The sequence below is a fragment of the Sarcophilus harrisii genome, chromosome 2 (assembly GCF_902635505.1).
Source record: "Sarcophilus harrisii chromosome 2, mSarHar1.11, whole genome shotgun sequence".
NCBI classification, from domain to species: Eukaryota; Metazoa; Chordata; class Mammalia; order Dasyuromorphia; family Dasyuridae; genus Sarcophilus; species Sarcophilus harrisii.
In genome coordinates this window covers 264,771,539-264,792,154 of record NC_045427.1, presented here as the reverse complement: position 1 = coordinate 264,792,154, position 20,616 = coordinate 264,771,539, and the positions used below count along the sequence as shown (strand labels likewise).

Here is a 20,616-nt window from a genome sequence, read left to right as displayed (position 1 = left end):
CTATTTCTCTTTTCCCCCACAACATCTATTTGCCCTGGCAACACAAAACCTCCCCTATGGCCTATAGAGATTATATCCACTAAGCATTAATTAGGTGCTGATACCATCATTGTTACTTTAAGCAATCATTCATAAATTAGAGGAAAGAATTCCTAAGAATTCCTCCTTCCTCTTTCCCCAGAAATATACCTGAAGCAACAGGAATAGTCACCTGGGCATAGCAGGTTGGACCAATGTTCCTCACCCACCTTTCCAGATTGGGCCCATTTTCTAGGAGGTGAATGTCTCGTGCATCCCTCTGACTTTACCTTTCCCGAACATCCCCCAGCTCCATGCTAGGAAGCTGCCCTCCTCTTGCCAGCATCCGGAGCTTGACTATCTCCGTTTCCAGCCCTCCAGCCCTCGGCGCCGCCCTGCATCTTCTACCCTGCCTATCTGCATCTATGCTGGGATGACTCTCCCCCATCCACCTTGTTTCTTTGGTTCTGCCTAGACCTACCATAATAATTGTTTCTCTTTTGTTCCCATGTTTCCTCTTTCTCCAAGTTGGATCCAGGGGCAGAGGATTGATATGGAGATGGATAATTTGATTACTACCTCAGGCTAGTCACGTTCCTCCCTGCCAACCCCACCAAGAAATCAGATCAAAAGGGGAAAAAAGAGAAAGAAAAAATCAAGCAAACAAACTACAACAGCAACAAAAGATGAAAAGACAATGCTTTGATCCATAGTCAGGCTCCATAGCTCTCTCTCTGGATGTGGATGGCTATTTCCATTGCCTTCCAACTCTAAGTCTATGATCTACTACTTTGTTCAAGGAGAGATTATGGGTATTCAGAGAGAATTAGCACCTCTGGCATGAGGGTTTGCAGAGCATTTTTCAGGTCTGTTCATCCACCTCTGGCATCTACCTGCCACACAACTTTCACCTGTGGCTCCAAGAAGCTGTAGGATATGTGGCCACAGCCTAGTAAAAACCATCTTGGCAGATGGTAACTGACAGGCATCAAGAGCCATTGGTGAGTTAGGAGGATGTCAATCCCAAAAATGTGAGACTTCTGGCAAAATGGTCAGATGAGGACAATTTGTTCCAATACCCACGAAGGTGGCTAAACTCTTAGAGCTTGGTCAGACATGGAAGATGCAAAGTTTTCAATCTCTCTGGGACTCAGTTTCCTTATTTGGAAAATGACAACACTGAACTACAGTGAGACTTTGTTTTGTTTTGTTTTGTTTGAGATTGGGTATTCTTATCTTGCCTAGGCTGGAAGTGCTGGAGCCATTCGTAGGTCATTCCACTAATGATCAGCATCATTTCTGAAATAGTGCTTTTTGTTCCTTAGGCAGCCTGGTGGCTACTTGGAAGGATGGAAGAAGAGAGCAACAGATGGAGCAAGAAAGTAAGGGAGGGAGGAAAAAAGAAGGAAGGAGAAAAAAGAGGGAAAGAAAGAGAGATGAAGAAAGAAAGGAGGAAAGGAAGGAAGGAAAGAAGTAAGGAAGGAAAAAAAGGAAAGAAGGAAGGAAGGAAGAAAGGAAGGAAGGAAGGAAGGAAGGAAGGAAGGAAGAAGGAAGGAAGGAAGGAAGGAAGGAAGGAAGGAAGGAATAAAGGAAGGAAGGAAGGAAGGAATAAAGGAGGGAGGAAAAGGAGAGAGGAAAAAATGGATAAAGCAAGGGAAGAAGGGATGGAAGAAAGAAGAAAGAAAGGAAGGAAAGAAGGAAGGACAAAGAAAGAAGGAAGGAAAGGAGGGAGGAAGAATCTTCTCTACATTAAAAAAAAACAAACAAAAAGTACTTTTTGTGATTCTAAGCTTTCCTTAATTCATTCTGAGCTTTTGCACTCTGAACATTCTTTTTTTCAATCATGCCATGCTTTTTCCATTTTCTGATTATAAAATCTAGGTTGAAGTCTGGTTGAATTCTAAATTGATTGGAGAGGTCCTTGAACAGCCATATCACTCTCTTCAGAAAACTTTCTTTCTCCTAATCAAAATTGTTTCTCTTCATGTCTTCAGAAATTCATTTTTAAGAGTTTCTCATCCCTCTGGGCTGAGTTCTCACCTTTAACATCCTAAAGGAGTTTAGTCCATTGAATCCCATCAATCCCTTCTCGATACCTTTGAAATCTATTCTTCCAAAATCTAGGCCACATGCCCATCGATGACCAATTCTCCTCTCTCCTCAAAGAGTAACAGTTTTGTCACTTCTGGCTAAAGCCTCGATAATTGCATCACAGCTTTCAATTTAGGGGGAGGGGAAGGAAAAAGCATTTATATAGCACCAACTGTGTGCCAGGCACTGTGCTAAGACTTTGACATGTGTGTCCTAGAGAAAGATGTATAAAAATACAGCACAAAGTAAGACTTTTTCAGAGTCCTGGTCCTGAGCTGTGAGTGTCACATCATTTCAGAGTCTTGAGACAGGAAGAAAGCATTTCTATAGTGCCTATTATATGCCAGGCACTGTATTAAGTGCTTTTTTACAAATACAATATATTTGACCTCAAATTTTACAGTGGAGAAAACTGAAGCAAACAGGGTTAAGTAACTTGCTCAGGGTCACGCAGCCAGTAAGTGTTTGAGAGTAGATTTGAACCCAGATCTTTCTATCAAACCTATTCTTTCTGCTGCACTACATTCCTGATTTCCCCTGTTGATAAGGATTCCTTCTCATACTTTATAAGACAACTTGTTTTGTAGCTCTCCTAACACATTTATTCTATAATATTGTATATTACAATTATCTATATTAGTATCTTGACCTCTTGGTGCCTGTAAGTTCCATGAAGGTATACTGTGCCTTATCTAAACTCTGGGTCTCCCCTAAGCCCTTGTTGTTTGTCCTTCATTCTTGAAGAGAACCATGACATCAGGAAGGTGCTGCCATGACATGCAAGTGAATTGAATTTAAGTGAGAACGGTCACCTGCCTCATTTCTCCTCCTGAACCCTCTGGTCCAGTGGCCAGATATAGATCAGGATGACTGGAGACAGCCCTGGATGCAATGGAAGACCTTGGTCTTTTTTTAAGTTAAGGTCTTCAACAGGTCTCAGTTTAACTGAGGCAACACCCATTCAAATGATTAAGGCTAGGTAACAATTGAGGGAAAGAATGCCTTCTTTCACCTAGACCAAAAAGATAAAATTAAATTAAAATAAATAAATCTGGGAAGGAAAGACCCTTAGGCTTTTTGGCCAAAACAGAAATATTTGCTATTTATATTTAGTCTGAGTCAATCAGTACCCAAATTATGACCACTTGGGACTTGGTCTAGGACTTATTGTTGGCCAATAAATGAGGGTCAGAGTGATTTTGCATGGTCCTTAAGAAAGAAATCTAGCCAGCAAACCCCAAACTTTAACATTATGCTTTACATGCAGTAGTCACTTAACAAATGTTGCTTTAATTTGCTTGTTGATTTTTACTGTCCCTTCTACAGTGATGAGATGTCTGGGGATCCCCACTCGTGTTATTACCAATTTTGATTCCGGGCATGACACAGATGGAAATTTGATAATTGATGCGTATTATGACCACACTGGCAGGATCCTGGAGAATAAGAAGAAGGACAGTGTATGGTGAGAATATCACTTAAATTCTATGAAAGGTCTTCTTTTAGTTTTCTGCAGCTTTTTTGTATTTGGGAATGAATGTATTTATGATCCTCCTGACTCCCCATACCTTTATTTGTGGAAATAATTGGAAACTTAGGTGCCTCATTCATTAAAATATTTTTGTCTCTGGGTCAGATTTTGCAGTCTCTCAAATCCCTGTATTAAAACATTCTAACTATGATAGAGGCCCCAGCATCCTCAGGGTTTGGAGCCCTACTTCTAGCCAAGAATATCAGGAAAGAATCTCTCTAGTAGAAACTTTTGGACCAAGAAACAAATTTATTTATTGAAAGACTAAAGATGCTAGAAAACTCCATGTTCCTAGTTACTATTGTGAATTTCCCAGGGAAAACTTTTTTCTAGTTTATGAGTGGTGATTTTCTCTAAGGAACTAATTTCATTTTTTTTTCTTTTTGTGAAGTAATTAGGGTTAAATTACTTGCTAGTAATGTCAAGTATTTGAAGCTTGATTCCACTCAGGTCCTCCTGACTCCAGGGTGAGTGCTCTATCCACTGCATTCCCTACTTATCTCTAAGGAACTAATTTCATCACTACTAAAACTAATGTTAGGAATTACAGGAAAACAATAATAACATAAATAACAATTAGCATTTTTATTCTACTTTAATGTTTGTGAAGCACTTTATAAATATCTCATTTTTGTCCTTACAACAACCTTGTGATCAGGTCCTCATTTTATAGACAAGAAAAACTGAGGTTCAGAGAGATGTGTCTTGCCTAGGGTCATACAGCTAAAGTCTTCAAGGTAGGACCTGAATCCAGTTCTTCTGATTCCAAGTCCAGTGTCCAATCCACTTGAGCCCATTGCCTCAGAGGGTTTTGGGCCATCTTAATTTAATAATGATCTTCCCTGGCTTCTCTCAGGAATTTTCATGTGTGGAATGAATGTTGGATGGCACGGAAAGATCTTCCCCCAGAATATGGAGGCTGGCAGTTGCTGGATGCTACTCCTCAAGAGACAAGCAATGGTAATGTTTTCCAGTGGCAAGTTATTTACGAGCAACCAATAAACATTGACCCCATTTTCTACCCAGTCTTGTTTTCTGTCTTTTTAAAAAAAAAAAAAGTTTTAATGCATTTTGATTTTTATAATACATTTACTTCCCAAAACTCCCACTATATTCCCTTCCTTTTTAATAGGAAAAAAAGTTAAGCAAAACCAACTAGTCCAGTAACTGACTAATGAAGTATTTAGTATTCCCCCTTTGATCCTTCACTTTATTATCAAGAGGAAGGTAGTATGTTTTTATTGTTGTTTTCAGTCTTTTCAGTAATGTTTAATTCTTCATGACCCCATTTGGGGTTTTCTTGGCAAAGATTTACCATTTCTTCCTCCAGCTCATTTTACAGATGGGAAAACTAAGATAAATGAGGTAAATTTCTTGCCCAAGATCTAAATATCTAAGGCCAGATTTGAACCCCCTTCCTTACTCCTGGCCCAACAATCTATCTTATAGCTGTCCTTGCCACCAAGTATGACTTAGCATCAGTCCTTGGGCACCCTGACTGGAATTTTGTTGTGTTTTTCATGTCATCGTTGTCGATATTCTTGTAGGCATTTTGTGTGTGCTCAGCTTTATTCCTCCCACTAACCAGAAATGGTTCCTTGTAGCGGTTTGCCTCTTGCCCTTCTCTAGGTGTCTACTGCTGTGGTCCTGCCTCAGTCAAAGCCATCAAGGAAGGGGAGGTGGAGCTGAACTACGACACCGCTTTTGCCTTCTCCATGGTGAACGCTGACTGCGTGTCCTGGCTCGTTTATGGGGGGAAGGAGCAGAGACTTCACCGAGATACCAATCTGGTGGGCAACCTTATCAGTACCAAGAGCATCCAGAGCGACGAGAGGGACGACGTAACTGAGAACTACAAGTACCAAGAAGGTACAGCCCAGACACAAAGTCGCTTAAACTAAAGCACTGGGATTAGGAGGGCGGAGAATAAATCCCCGCTTCTCACGGAAATGGAAAAGTCAAAGGCAATGCCGTGTATTAGAGATGGCTTAGGGAAACCGAGCATCATTGGCTGGCTCGGTCAGTTCCACTAATATACTGAAAAGAGCCAGGAAATGAGAAGTCAGCTAGCATATGTTGGATTAAACCCTCCCGTGTAAGGTGATACACAGCTACCCCTTCCACATCAGGGGGTTAAAGGCATGGTGCCCCCACATTCTGGAAAATCCACGCAAAATTTTTGGCCCTCCCTTTGTATCGAAACTTATAGCAACATGTGGGTTGAGTATTTGGCCATAAGTTGTATATCATCCGCTGGCGTTCACATATTGTATGCAGTTTCCACCAAACTCCCTTAACATTTAGAGCTTACCTCTGATACACTGAGCCTCTGATGGGGAAAGTTGCAAAAAGGAAGCGATAACCGTACAAGAATATGTGGGAGGACTTTGTGCAGGGGGAAGGTTGAGGATGGGAGGCACAGTGTAAATGGGGTGTCTGCCATGGGTGCTGGGGCTCTTTTTCCCATATCTTTTGTAGCATGTGAAGGTGGTTTACATCACAGTATCTCAGAGTTGGGAAGGACTTCAGAGACTATCTAATCTAATACATACTGGAATAATGCTCAAACCTGAGCATTCTGTGTTGCTCCAGGCTCATGGGATCTCAGAATGGGAAGGAACCTTGGCTACTCTCTTCTCAAATGCATTTATCTTGCCAAGGTCAGAAGGGCCATTCTTTGCCTCAATTGTTACCTAGCTTTAATCACTGAATATGTGTGCCCTTAATCAAACTGAGACCTTAGCTTAAAAAAGCCAAGGTCTCCCTTGCATCCAGAGCCATCTCCAGTCATTCTATCTATATTTGGTGACTGGACCCAGATGGCTCTGGAGGAGAAACTGAGGCAGGTGACCTCACACAGCCTTCCCTCACAAACAACAACAACCTTGAATCCATACATAGCTATACACAGATAGCTGTAGATACACACATGTATATAGACTCACATAAATTTATGTATGCACATATATACATACGTATTTATATATCAATATATACACACACATATATACATATATGTATGTGGGTGGGTAGATAGATAAATTTTAGAGGCAGTTACGTGGAAGACTGAATCTGGAGTCAGGAAGATCCAAGTTCAATTCTGGATACTAGATGTATGATCCTGAGAAATTCATTTAACTACTGCCTGCCTCAGTTTCCTCCTCTGAAAAATGAGCATTGTCACAAACACCTACCTGCCAGGGTTGTTATGAGGATCAAATGAGATGCTATTTATAGAGCCCCTAGCACAATGTCTAACACACAAAGATACTTAATAAATGCCTGTTTCTCTCCCTCCTTCATTTACCCATGACATCTTCCTGGTGTGCTTTTTCAGCCTTTGCTTTAAGACTTGTAATGGAGGCAACACGGTGAGACGGGAAGTTTGTTGAATCAGAGAGCTAGGGTTCATTTTTTTTTTTGCTCTGTCATTTGCTATTTCTGTGACTTTGGGTAAGTCATTTAAATTCTGTGAACCTCAGTTTTCTTAACTCTAAAATGTAGGAGCTGGGCTAGATGACCTTCAAGGTCCCACTTGATTCTAAAGTTAATAATTGATTCAATAACAAGGACAGTCCATTGCTTACTGATGCAGCCTATTATTTCCCATCATTTCTGCCATCCGGAGCCAAGCAGATTCGGTTTAATCTATTGTCATTTGACAGCTTCTCAAATACTTGAAGGCAGCTCTCATGTTTCCCTGAATGTTCTCATCTTCAGCCTAAACTTTTTCATCTCCTTCAGGCATAGGCTCCTCAAATGGCAGAAATTCAAGGCGCAGGCTTCCAAGTCAGTCCACAATGTTTCTTAAATTGATTAGGGCCAAAGTTAGAATAAGATCCAGTCCAGACCTGGTTCTGAATTGTGCCATTTCCAATTTCCTGTCACCTGGAAAGTGAGCATCCTATCTGTCAAAATACAAAGGCTATCCCATCAATATCATTTCACTTCCTTTTCATATATCTCATGTCCCAGACAAGAAAGACTCTATAGGGGTTGGGGAGGAGGTCTGCTGTTATATATGATCAATAGCAGCTGGAGGTTTCTGGATCAGACAATCAACAATCAATACTTACTACATCCCAAGTACTATGAATGCTTTTAAAACAAACAAACAAACAAACATTACACAGTCCTGGCTCTTGAGGAGCACATCATCTAATGAGAGGGAAAGAGAACCTTACAGTTAAAGTTAGGACATGGTCTCTATTTTATGAAGTTCATGAGATCAAAGCTGGAAGGGACCTCAGAGAATATGCACTCTCATTTTACAGAGAAGGAAACTGAGTCCCAAGGAAGGTTAAGTGACATGTCCAATGTCCTATTAAATGTCAGAGATGGGATTGAACCCAGTTCCTTTAATCTTTCCATTGTTTCCTGCTGCTTCCCTCTCTAAGCATCTATCCCTTCACTACCACTTCCATTCTGAAATAGAGCTCAGGCATTTGGCCATGAGCATATGAAGCTAGGTATCTTAGGTGATAGATGACAAACAACTAAATGATTTATTTTTATTCTTCCCTGTCACTGGGTACCTTGGAAGTATCTGGAAAGTCACAGCAGACAGGTAGCCACTCAGATTTTTACTGTTCTTCTAAATGTCCAAAAACCCATTCAGAGAAACTCTTCCATCTGGACAGGAAGGAACCACTCAATAGGTGCCATTAATATATCAAGGTCATTTCACTTCTTGGACTCCAACAAAACTGTAAGGAACATAGTGCTGATCTGAGAGGCTGTCTTATTCCAAGTTGCATCTCAGGGTTCTGTCCGGTCTATGTCCTCCCAGGACCACCCCAAACTTGTTGTTATTGCTCAGTTTCTGCCTGATTCTTTGCAACCCCCATTTGGAGTTCTCTTGGCAAAAAGTGGTTTGCCATTTCCTTCTCCAGCTCATTTTACAGATGAAGCAACTGAAGCAAACAGGGTGAAGTGACTTGTTCAGAGTCCCACAGTTATAAGTGTCTGAGGTCAGACTTAAACTCAGGAAGATGAGTCTTTCTGGTGCTCTTTCCACTGCACCACTTAGCTATCCCATATCTAACCTAATTAATACATACTAATTTTTGCAGTGTTCATTTCTTTTAAAGTTCCAAGGAAGGTTAAGTGTCTTGCCCAATGTCATAGTAGAGGGGATTGAACCTGAGTCCTTTGATCTTTCTTTTGTTTCATGCTGCTTACCTCTCTAAGCATCCACCCCTTCACTGCTGCTTCCATTCCATAATACAGCTCAGACATTTAGCCTCTCTTTAATAATCTCTATTTTAATAACTTCAGCTGAAATTTTTCTGGTATTGGGAGAGGGAAGGGCCTAATTCCCCTCCCCCAGTAATAGCAGTATTATTTCCCCCCAGACCAATTCAGTCTAAATCTCTGGGCCCTGTTTTAACCTAGGTTCACCCCTGGAGCGAAAGGTGTTTCTGAAGGCTCTTCAGAAAGTTCAGTATAGAGGACTTCCAGGGAATCCTGAAGGACATTTCCAGCCTCTACCAGAAACAGAAGTGGGAAACCCAGACTTGATTTCTTCCACTGGGTCAAAGGAAGTGAGCCTGAAATTCAAGCTGGTTGAGCCTGCCTACATGGGCCTAGACATAAATCTTGTTCTACAGACCATCAACTTGGTTCTAAAATTCAAGGAGCTTAAGGTGAACCTGAGTGCCCAGTCCATCCTCCATGAAGGCAATCCCCTGCCTGTGTTCTGGCAAGACACAGCATTCATCACTCTAATGCCTGGTGAAGGTATGTGCATCAAGGACAAATTCAATTCAATTTTACTCAACAAGGATTTATCAAACAGCCTAAGGCACGGTGCTAAGCAGATTGTGAGGACTTCCAAGGAGATGTGAGACAGTGGAAGGATTGCCAGGTTTGGAGAACCCAAAGTTTGGTTTAGACACTTATTCCCTTTGTTACCTGGGACAAGTTCCTTAATATCATTGAGCCTCAGTTTCCCTCATCAATAAAATGAGAAAGAAGGCTGGGCATGATGGCATAACCATCCTGGCTATCCTAGAGACCAAGGCTGGTAAATCTATTAAATTTGAGAAGTTTGGTGTGTGTGTGGGGGGGGTCAGATTGAGAAGTAATTGTTAAATTTTCAGCACTTACACCTCAGAAATTGGCAAAGACGATATATTAGGTCTTGGGTTATTGTTTTATTGGTTGTCTAGATTTTAAAAAGTGATGGGAAAATGCTAATTGTAAAGATTAAACTTAAAAGTGTGCCCAGTCTACATTTTATATGCTTTGGAGGGTCAAATGTTTACTAGTACACCCCTGGCTGAACCAATATCTGCACCAAGTCCATCACCAACATGGTGAGCTCTCCAGAATAGGTTATGTGGCTGCCTCAAGAGGGATAACCCAATCAGAACTGGAAATGATATAAGCCAAATATTAGTGGAATTGGACCATGGGGGATCACTGCACTTCTAGTTTTGGCATGATAAGGAGACTCAGTCTTGAAAAATTTAAATTTGAGTTATTTTATGTTATAATATTTAATTTAATAACATATAGCAACATAACAAAAGATAATATAACAAACTAATGCAAATGATATAATTTAACAAATGTATCATAACAGACTATGTAGAATACAATTATTATAATTGATATAATATATAGAAAGAAGTTAGGCTAGTTGACCCTTAAGGTTTCTTTTAGCTCAAAATCTATTATTCACAAACCCAGCTGAGCAAATTTTAATTATGCCATAGCATTTGACAAGATTTTTAGGGTAGCAGAAGGTCAATACCATTTGGTTCACATCTTTAGTAAAATGTTATCCCCACAAATTGTCAGGCCTGATTGACTTTAAAAAAATTTTTTTTCCTAGTTTTTCAACATTTACTTTTATAAAATTTTTATTTTTATTTTTTTCTCCCTCCCTCCCCTCTCCTCTTCCCAGAATAGCAAGCAATCTGATATAACCTGTATAAGTACAATCATATTAAATATATTTCCATATGAGTCATGCTGTGAAGAAAAGAATCAGAAGAAAAGGGAAAAATCATTAGAAAGAAAAAAATGTAAAAATAATATGCTTTGATCTGCATTCAAACTCCATAGTTCTTTCTCTGGAAGTAGACAGCATTTTCTATCATGAGTCTTTCAGATTTGGACTGATTGACTTCTGCAGGTTTTGATCCTACTTCTGTGAGATGGTGTAGCACCTTATCATCAGGAGGAACATTATCCAAGCCAGGCAGACTTTGAGTTAAAAAAAAAAAATCTATCAGGATTTTAGCTAGGGGAACTCCCAAACCTGGAGATTTCACGACCCCATTCGATTTAGAAAAGATTACCTAAATATAGAAAGTAAACCCCCAGAAAAGAAACCCACTGGAAATTATGACTTAGTTCCCTGAGACAGCCCATTCCTGGCCCCAAAAAGGCCTTAAGATGCTCTCATTATTCCTGTCTTTTTTCTCTTTAGCAAAGACGTATCCCTGCATAATCCCCTATTCCAAGTACAGCCAGTTTCTGTCACCAGACAAAATTATCCGGATCAGCGCCCTGGGAGAAGAGAAGAACAGTTTAAAGAAGCTCTTGGTTGACAAGATCATCACCTTGGAACTCCCGAGCATCTTGATTACTGTAGGAAAAGGCTTGACAAAAATGCCTGCATTTTGGGAGAGAGGCATAGGGAGGGAAAAGCCTACCCAACTTCGAATACATATATTATTGCTTAATTGGGGAAGCTTTGGCTATCTCACTGCCCCTAGTTACAATCAACTAATCAATTCACCTCCAAACCACAGAGTAGGCTGAGGATACAAAGACAAAAACAAATCAGCCCTTGCTTTCAAAAAGTTTATTTTCTATTTAAAAAATATAATCTGGGCACAAACAAGCAGAGGTGTCCAGAGCCAATTCTAATTATCAAAAGCTGATTGTTAAATTTTCAGTGGGAGCATTTACATCTCAGAAATGAACAAATGCCATATATCAGGGCTTGATTTATTGATTGTTTTGTTATTTAAACTCCTCCTGGCCTCATTTTTGGGTTTTCTTGGCAAAGAAAGTGGAATGGTTTGTCATTTCCTTCTTCAGCTCATTTTCCAGATGAGGAAATTGGGGCAAACAGGGTGAAGTGACTTGTCCAAGGTCACATAGCTAATAAGTGTCTGAAGCCAGATTTAAACTCAGAAAAATGAGTCTTTCTGACTCCAGGTCTGTCACTCTATGCACTATGGCATCACCTCATTCACCTGAAGAAATAAATGCTAATTCTCTATAGTTTCTTTGCCAAAAAAAAACCTCCCAAATAGGGTCATATGACTGAGCAACAAAAATATGAATTGGAAGTGAAAAAAAAGAAAGGAAAGAAGGAAGGAGGAGAGAGAAAGAAAGAAAGAAAGAAAGGGAAGGAAGGAGGGAGGGAGGGAAGGAGGGAAAGAGGGAGGAAGAAAGAAAGAAAAAGAAAGGAAGGAAGGAAGAGAAAAGAAAGAAAGAAAGAAAGAAAGAAAGAAAGAAAGAAAGAAAGAAAGAAAGAAAGAAAGAGAGAAAGAAAGAAAAAAAGAAAGAAAGAGAGAAAGAGGGACGGAGGGGAGGAAGGAAGGAAGGAAGGGAGGGAGGGAGGAAGGAAGGAAGGAAGGAAAGAAGGAAAGAAGGAAGAAAATAAAAACTAGAGAGCCAGTCTGATATAATGGGTAGGGAATTGGAGATCTGAGGTATTCAGCTCCTATTTCTTGCTATATGAGGAAGTCATTTAACCTTTTGGTACCCCTAAACCATTCTAGAGCCTAAAATTACAGAGGAGTTGCTGGTCTTTATTAGTAGAGAAAGTTCCCTATATCATCACAAGTCCAACAAAAAAACAAGGCAAAAATTTAACTTGAAAATTGCCAACCATTCAAATTATATATTAACAATCTTGTGGCCTTCTGAACAATTCCCCACCTGGATCTGGCCCTAGCTGGAGAAAGCTTAGTGAAGCCTCTGACTCGGGAATTTTTTCCTATACCCTGAACTATTTAACCATGAATCTCATCTCTTCAGGAAATAAGCTTGATAGAGAGGTCTTCAGATATATTTATTCTCTTTCATAACCTCCCCTACAATCCTCATTTTGGTTTCTCTGTTCAGGTTCTGGGAGAAGCCATTGTGGGCCAGACACTTACCATACAAGTGATATTTGAAAATCCTCTCTTGGAGGAGGTAGGGGATTGCGAGCTGACTGTGGAAGGCAGTGGCCTGTTCAAGAAACAGCAGAAGATCATGTAAGTGAGGGTAATCCCCAGTTCTTCCACTCTAGAGGCAGGTATTTCCAATACTGTTGGGAGCTTAGTACTGTGAGGGAGATGGGTTCTCAGGGTAACAGCTCCGAGTGCCCTGTAAAGATCTGATCAGAGAGCAGAGAAAGGGCTTGTATGCTTCAGAACTCTGATCAATGAAGTGGCCCATGGAGACTTTAAAGAACTGATGATGATGGTGAACAATATTTGGGTGGAGATCAGAAGGGACACAGTATGGATGATCATAGCATCAATATGATCAGATTAAACTGTAAACAAGATGCTTCAAACACACGAACTGTGGGCCATGTTGAAACCCACCATATTCCTGTGTGTGAGCACAAAATAAATAAAAATACAATAGAAAATTTAAAACAACAACAAAAATAAAAGGATCTAATGATGAAGCATGCCTTCCCCCTCTAGGCAGAAAGTGTGAACTAGAGTAGCTGAATGAGGAACACATTTTCAGACAGGACCAAGGTATTGATTAATTTTGCTAGATTGCACCTTTTTTGTTAAAGAGGGAATTCTTGCTTGTAGGAGGGAAATTGTGTTTGTGGGAAACCTTAAGACATGGCAGTGATTTGTGTTGCTGGATTTTTTTGTTTTGTTTTTTTAAGTAACACCGATAAAACACAAAAGAAGGGGTTGTGAGGAATCAGAATGAAGAGGCTTTTACTGACATTTCCATTCTTTGCTTTAGTCTTGGAAACCTCAAGCCCCAAAGTAAAGCCAGCATCACTATTAAAACTGTTCCTTTCAAGAGCGGCCAGCGGCAGATCCAAGCCAATCTGAAGAGCGACAAGTTTAAGGATATCAAAGGATACAGCAACGTGAATGTTGCCCCTGCATCATAAAGCCACTGTAGTGGAGCTGTCCATCTCAGGATGCTGCTGAATTTCAATAACTGACCTCTAGCTTTCCCTAACAGATACTCGGGATTCTTCCAAGCAGCCAGAGGGAGATTCAGACTCTGGATACCTTACTTTTATACCATTTGCACTCTCATCAAAAGGCTCAATGCCTATGTAACAAACCATCCAAGTGGGTGCTGAAGAACAGGAACAGACGTGGGGGAAGGAAAACCAGCTGGGACTTCATTGTGATTCAGTTCCCTGGTGGCCAGGTAGAAATAAAAGGACCTGAGCAGCTTTGCCTTTTGTAATTGACACTCCCCTGCCAATAAATCTTACTATTATTGTGTATATTCTTTTTTTTTTCTTTTGCAAGGCAATTGGCTTAAAATGACTTGCCCAGGATAGCTAGGATAGCTAGTTAGGTCACATTTGAACTCAGATGCTTCTGATTCCAGAACCAAGGCTCTACCCACTATTCTATCTAGCTGCCCATTTATATTCTTTAGTGTTCTCTACCCCGTCCATTCATAGTTCTTCTTCTTCCTTTGTAATTGCTTTCCAGACAGCATCTTTTATGCAAAGTGTCCCAAAAGTCTTAGCACATTAAAAACTTTCCAGGGTTATCTTCCTGATTTTCCTCTCTGAACACAAGGTAGAGATGATAAAAAAATTAAGGAAATGCCACTAAATTGAAATAAAAATGTCAGCCACAAATTGGTCCTAAGACTTGCCTGGATTCTTGAGTAGATGTAGTGAGACACCCAACAGAGGGTGTCTGCAGACTACCCTACTTGGCACTAATTGGTGAGAGGCAAGCAAAACACAGCAAGACATTTCTTTCCAGGAGAAAAAAGAAAAATAGGTGAGATTGTGATGTAAAAAAAAAAATAAGGTTTTGGGAAAGATGATGGGAGGAGCAGCCCTTTCCCCCCATAAAAACAATGAACATTTAAATTATCATCTGGCATTTTGGAATTATGCCCAAAGAGTTATCAAATTGTGCATACTCTTTGACCCAGCAGTGTTTCTACTGGGCTTATATCCCAGGGAGATCTTAAAGGAGGGAAAGGGACCTGTATGTGCACGAATGTTTGTGGCAGCCCTCTTTGTAGTGGCTAGAAGCTGGAAAATGAGTGGATGCCCATCAATTGGAGAATGGCTGAATAAATTGTGGTATATGAATGTTATGGATTATTATTGTCCTATAAGAAATGACCAGATGGTTGGAGAAAAGCTTGGAAGGACTTAAACTCATGCTCTATTGTAATAGACTTGGCCCTTTTCAACAATAAGGCAATTGGCAAGTGCCATCCTCATCCAGAGATGAACTCATGTTAAGTGAAATGAACAGTACCAGGAGAACATTGTATACCATAACAGCAAGACTATTTAATGCTCAATTGTGATGGACTTGACTCAACAATAAAGTGATTCAAGGCAATTCCAATAGACTTGGGATGGAAAGTGCCATCCTCATCCAGAGAGAGAACTGTGAAGACTGATGTGGTAGAAACATATTATTTTCACCTTTTTTGTTGTTTTCTTGCTTGGTTTTCCTTCTTTTGTTTTTTGTGGGTTTTTTCGCTTTTGATCTAATTTTTCTTACACAAAATGACAAATGTGGAAATAAGTTTAAAAGGATTTTACATATTTAATGTATCAGATTGCTTACTGCCTTGAGGAGGGGGGCGTGAGGGAGGGAGGGAGGAAGAAAAATTTGGAAAACAAAAGTTTTACATTTTTTTAAAAAGTTTATATTTGCTATCTTTACATGTATCTGGAAAAATTAAATAATATTAAAAATAGTCATCTGGTCATTTATTTGTTAATGCAGCATTTGCTGTTTCTTCTATTACAAGACATTGTGTTAATCCACTCAGCTGAAGCTCATGTTTATAATTCATCTTAAAGATCATTTATCATCTCAAGGGACAGTGTGCTGTTATTGATACTACTGTGGTTTTTTTCCCTTTTGCTCTAATTTTTCCTGTACAACATGACTAATATGGAAATATGCTTAAAAGGATTGTACACATATAATGTGTATCAGATTGCTTGCTATCTTGGGTAGAGGGGAAGTAAGGAAAAGAGGGAGAAAAACATGGAACATAAAATCTTACAAAAATAAATGTTGAAAACTATATTTGGAAAAATAAGGAAAAATAAAATATTATTAAAAGCATTTCCCACTATATATATATATATATATAATATTTTAAATAATTTTAGATGATTAGATTTTAGATTCAAGGTGGGATACTTCTTATTCTCAAGGCTACCTTTTCGATAATCCTTGTTTTGGGGAAATTTGGCATCATATTAAGTCAGTCTGCCTTCCTAAATAATTTTCCATTTCTATCCTGTACAGAAAGGATTTTTCTTTTTTTTGCTGGGGCAATTAGGGTTAAGTAACTTGCCCAGGGTCACACAGCTAGGAAGTATTAACTGTCTGAGGCCATATTTGAACTCAGGTCCTCCTGACTTCAGGGCCGGTACTCTATCCACTGTACCATCTAGCTGCCCCTTGAAAGGATTCTTAATATCCATGAATTCGGTTTTTAAAAATATAATTCTATAACTTTTAATGTAATTTATTTCTTTTGCAATCCTATTTTATTCATTTAAAAATGTTAATCTAAGAAGAGCTTCACCATTCTGCCAAAGGGGTCTGTGACATAAATAAGGTAAAAGAATCCTCACTCTAGAACCAAACAGAATGAATGTATTTCCCTTTCCCCATGACAACAATTTAAGTGCTTAATGATAAGTTCCATGGTACATTAGCTCAAGAAGAGTTGATGGAGAATTAAAGGCATGTCACTAAGCTGAAATAAGCACTCCACTCTCCCAGAGGTATAGACTAAATTTGACAGACAGTCAAACCAAACTTGACGTGTGAGTTCTGTACAGAGAGTATGTTCGAAGGAGGCTGGTAGAGACTAAAAGATACAATGTGAGAGTAGTGCGTGTATTATTTGGTCCTGGTTCTCTTCCCTTTGTTTCCACATTGTGGTGATTTGGGGGTGAGGCAGGGGGAAAGAGTGGAGTCATCGTACAATGAATTCAGCCCATAGGCAGCATGCTAAGATAGAACATAAGCTCCTTGGGGGTGGCAATTGTTTTAATTTTGTAAGTTTCCCCAGGATCTAGCACAGTGCTTCTGATATATATAGGAGGCCCTTAATAAATACTTTTTATTCAATAATCCAATTGCTGTTTGTCCTTGGTTTCAAAGAGAATCAGAAATATCACAGATAGTATCTTGACCTGTGAATTAGATGTTAAATGGAGTTGCAATCATCAGCCTCATTGTCTCTTGTAGAGTCAATAGTCAAAAAACCCCCAAAATTGGTGATGACCTCTAGGATGCAGTGGATGACCTTGATGTGGTGTAGCTCCTAGGGGCCATGTGGCCTTGGGAGAGATGTAGTGGGAAATGACATATTTCTTCCCTTAGGCTATCCTGCCCCAGTTTTCTCTATATGATCAGGATGCTAAGACCACAAATATTGCTGGCTGTCAGATAACAGCTTGTAACAGGGGTTCTGAAACTAATAAGCAACAACAATGAGGTGCTTAAAGTTAACGCAGGTGTAGGACAAAATTTGGTGTTTGCCACTTGACCTATTGACGTTTCAGGCCTAAAATCACTGCTCCAAAGCTCTGTCCAGAGAGTTATGGGTACTGCATCTGCCCACAAAGTTAAAACCAGACCACTGCCCAATCCAACTCTAAGCCATAAAATTAGCCTATCAGTAACATGAAGCACCTGGTTTCTCTAACTTTTCCTTGTAAATTTATCTTCTTGCTCCTGATTCTTTGCTAACTTCTTTTGGAACTTAGTCTGCTTTAATTGGCATTACAATTATAATAAATTTTGCCCTTGACTTGGAGATGGGTCTGAGCTTTCAAATTCTTTTGTGATATCTCACATTGGTCCAGAATCCCAACAGTTTGGGGGTTCCTCTTGAGCCCCAACAACTTTGACATCTTTCATGTATGATCAAGTTCCCCAGTGCCTGCTTCAGCCATCTTCCTGGCCGCTGGAACAAATTGTTCTCATTCACCATTGTCTCCCCCACATGCTTGGGTAGACAATCTCCTAATTCATCAATGGGTTTAACACCTGCCAGTTACCAAACCAGGCCATGATCTGACACTTCACTTAACCTTTCTAAGCTTGTTTCCCATCTTTAAAATAGGGATAATAAAAGCATCAACCACAAAAAGTTTGATGTGAGGATCAAGCAAGATCACATACATAACATACTTTGCAAATCTTAATTGCAATCTTAATGTTAGTCTAACTATTAAAATACACTCCAATGGTGAATGATTGGAGTCAGCTACCTGATATCCATGAGATCTACCAGCAGGATCTCAATCATTTATTTAAAAATTGCTAAATACATTGTGGGCCCCAGAGGGCATGGAACTTGTGAGTCATGGGGATCAACCAATTAAAAATTAAAGTTTGGCCCAAATTTTGTTACAGACTAAAATGTTTTTAGGTTTTCCACTAGATCTGGCCAGCAGCTAGTTCCAGATCTACCTACAACATAGCAATTGCAATCATCATGCCAAATCATTAAAAACAGTATCTAATTAAACTCATGAACTGTTAGAGTGGCCAGAGACATTAGAGGTCATCTAGGCTCATATTACAAATTAAGAACTAGAGGCCCAGAGATGTGAAATAACTTAGAGGCAATGAGGTAGTGTGGTTCAGTGTAAAGAGTTCTGACTTTGTCCCAGAAGACCTGGATTCAAATACTGCTACTGTCACTTACTATCTACATAACTGACCTCTATGATTCTGTTTTCATCATCTGTAAAAAGGAATGCATCAATAAGAAAAATGCTCCAAATAATTGTTAATTAAAGATACAAATATTTTTAAAACTGTAAGTTCTACTTCATACCCATCAGATTGACAAAGACATATATATATGTAAGAAATATGACAAATGTTAGAGGGATTGTGGGAACAGAGACATTGTTGTTAGTTGATGAATCTGTCCAGTCATTCAGGAAAGCAATTTGGAGTCATGCCTAAAAAGTCACTAAACTGTGTGTGCCCTTTGACCCTACAATACCTCTACTAGATCTATAAGGTTTATACCTCAAAGAGATCAAAGAAAGAGGGGAAAAATATACTCAAATAGACAAAAAATATTTTAGCAACTCTTTTTATAGTGGCAAGGAACTAGAAATGAAAGGGATATCCATCAATTAGAGAATAACTGAGAAAATTAGGATCTATAAATGTTATGAAATATTGTTGTTTCATAAGAAATGGTCAGATAGTTTCAAAGAAACCTAGAAGAGATATGGGAAGTGATGCAAAGTGGAGTGAATAGCACCAGGAGAACAATATACAACAAAATTGTAAAGACAGACAACTTAGAAAGACTTCTAAATTTTTTTTTATTAAAGCTTTTTATTTTCAAAACATATACATGGATAACTTTTTAACATTGACCCTTGCAAAACCTTGTGTTCAAAATTTTCCCCTTTTTCCTCCTACTCCCTCCCCTGGATGGCAAGAAATCCAATATATATTAAACATGTTAAAATATATGTTAAATCCAATATATGTATATATAGTTATTTAATTATCTTGTTGCACAAAAAAAATCAGATCAAAAAGGAAAAAAATGAGAAAGAAAATAAAATGCAAGCAAACAACAACAAAAAGAGTGAAAATGCTATGTTGTGAATCACACTTAGTTCCTACAGGCCTACAGGCCTTCTGAGTGCAGATGATTCTCTTCATCACTGAACAATTGGAACTGGTTTGAATCATCTCATTGTTGAAGAGAGCCACATCCATCAGATTTGATCATTATATAATCTTGCTGTTGCCATGTATAATGATCTCCTGGTTCTGCTCATTTCACTTAGCATCAGTTCATGTAAGTCTCTCCAGGCCTTTCTGAAATCCTCCTGCTGGTTATTTCTTACAGAACAATATTATTCCATAACATTCATATAACATAATTTATTCAGCCATTCTCCAACTAATGGGAATCCTCTCAGTTTCTAGTTTCTTGCCACTACAAAAAGGGCTGCCACAAACATTTTGGAGCATGTGAGTCCTTTTCCTTCTTTTAAGATCTCTTTGGGATATAGGCCCAGTAGTAACACTGCTGGATCAAAGGGAATGCACAGTTTAAAAGCCCTTTGGCCATCCTTCCAAATTGCTCTCCAGAATGGCTGGATCTGTTCACAATTCCACCAACAATGCCAGTTTCCCCACATGTCCAACATTCATCATTATCTTTTCCTGTCATCTTAGCCAATCTGAGAGGTGTGTAGAGGTGTCTCAAAATTGTCTTAATTTGCATTTCTCTGAGCAATAGTGATTTGGAACACCTTTTTATGTGACTAGAAATGCTTTTAATTTCTTCATTTGAAAATTGTCAGTTCATATCCTTTGACCGCTTATCAATTGGAGAATGGCTTGAATTCCTAGAAATTTGAATCAATTCTCTATATATTTTAGAAATGAGGTCTTTATCAGAACCCTTACATGTAAAAATGTTTTCCCAATTTACTTCCTTTCTAATCTTGCTGCATTAGTCCTGGTCCTGGTTCTCTTCTCTTTGTGTCCACATTATGGTGATTTAGGGTTGAGACAGAGGGGAAGAGGGGAGTCATCGTACCATGAATTCAGCCCATTGGCAGCCTTCTAAGGTAGAACATAAGCTCCTTGGGGATGGGAATTGTTTTAATTTTGCAAGTTTCCCCAGGATCTAGCACAGTGCTTCTGATATGTAGTAGGCCCTTAATAAATACTTTTTATTCAATAATCCAATTGCTGTTTATCCTTGATATAATCAAAATTTTCTATTTTGTGATCAATAATGATCTCTAG

At 39.2% G+C, this 20,616-nt stretch overlaps 1 protein-coding gene across 2 annotated transcripts in view; it reads left to right on the top strand.

The window, feature by feature from the left end:
• TGM5 (transglutaminase 5) overlaps positions 1-14,746 on the top strand; it is a 45,706-nt gene extending 30,960 nt beyond the window's left edge. The window contains exons 7-14 of one of the 2 annotated variants that reach the window (XM_031952177.1): positions 3,436-3,574; positions 4,497-4,600; positions 5,270-5,509; positions 9,035-9,379; positions 11,079-11,239; positions 12,731-12,864; positions 13,306-13,362; positions 13,586-13,668. In XM_031952177.1, the coding sequence (XP_031808037.1) occupies positions 3,436-3,574; positions 4,497-4,600; positions 5,270-5,509; positions 9,035-9,379; positions 11,079-11,239; positions 12,731-12,864; positions 13,306-13,318 (1,136 nt within the window). In that variant the 3' untranslated portion in view covers positions 13,319-13,362; positions 13,586-13,668. Of the gene's footprint in view, positions 1-3,435; positions 3,575-4,496; positions 4,601-5,269; positions 5,510-9,034; positions 9,380-11,078; positions 11,240-12,730; positions 12,865-13,305; positions 13,363-13,585 lie in introns of both variants that reach the window. The other variant, XM_023500708.2, reaches the window with a different exon arrangement.
• Positions 14,747-20,616: the final 5,870 nt, after the last annotated feature.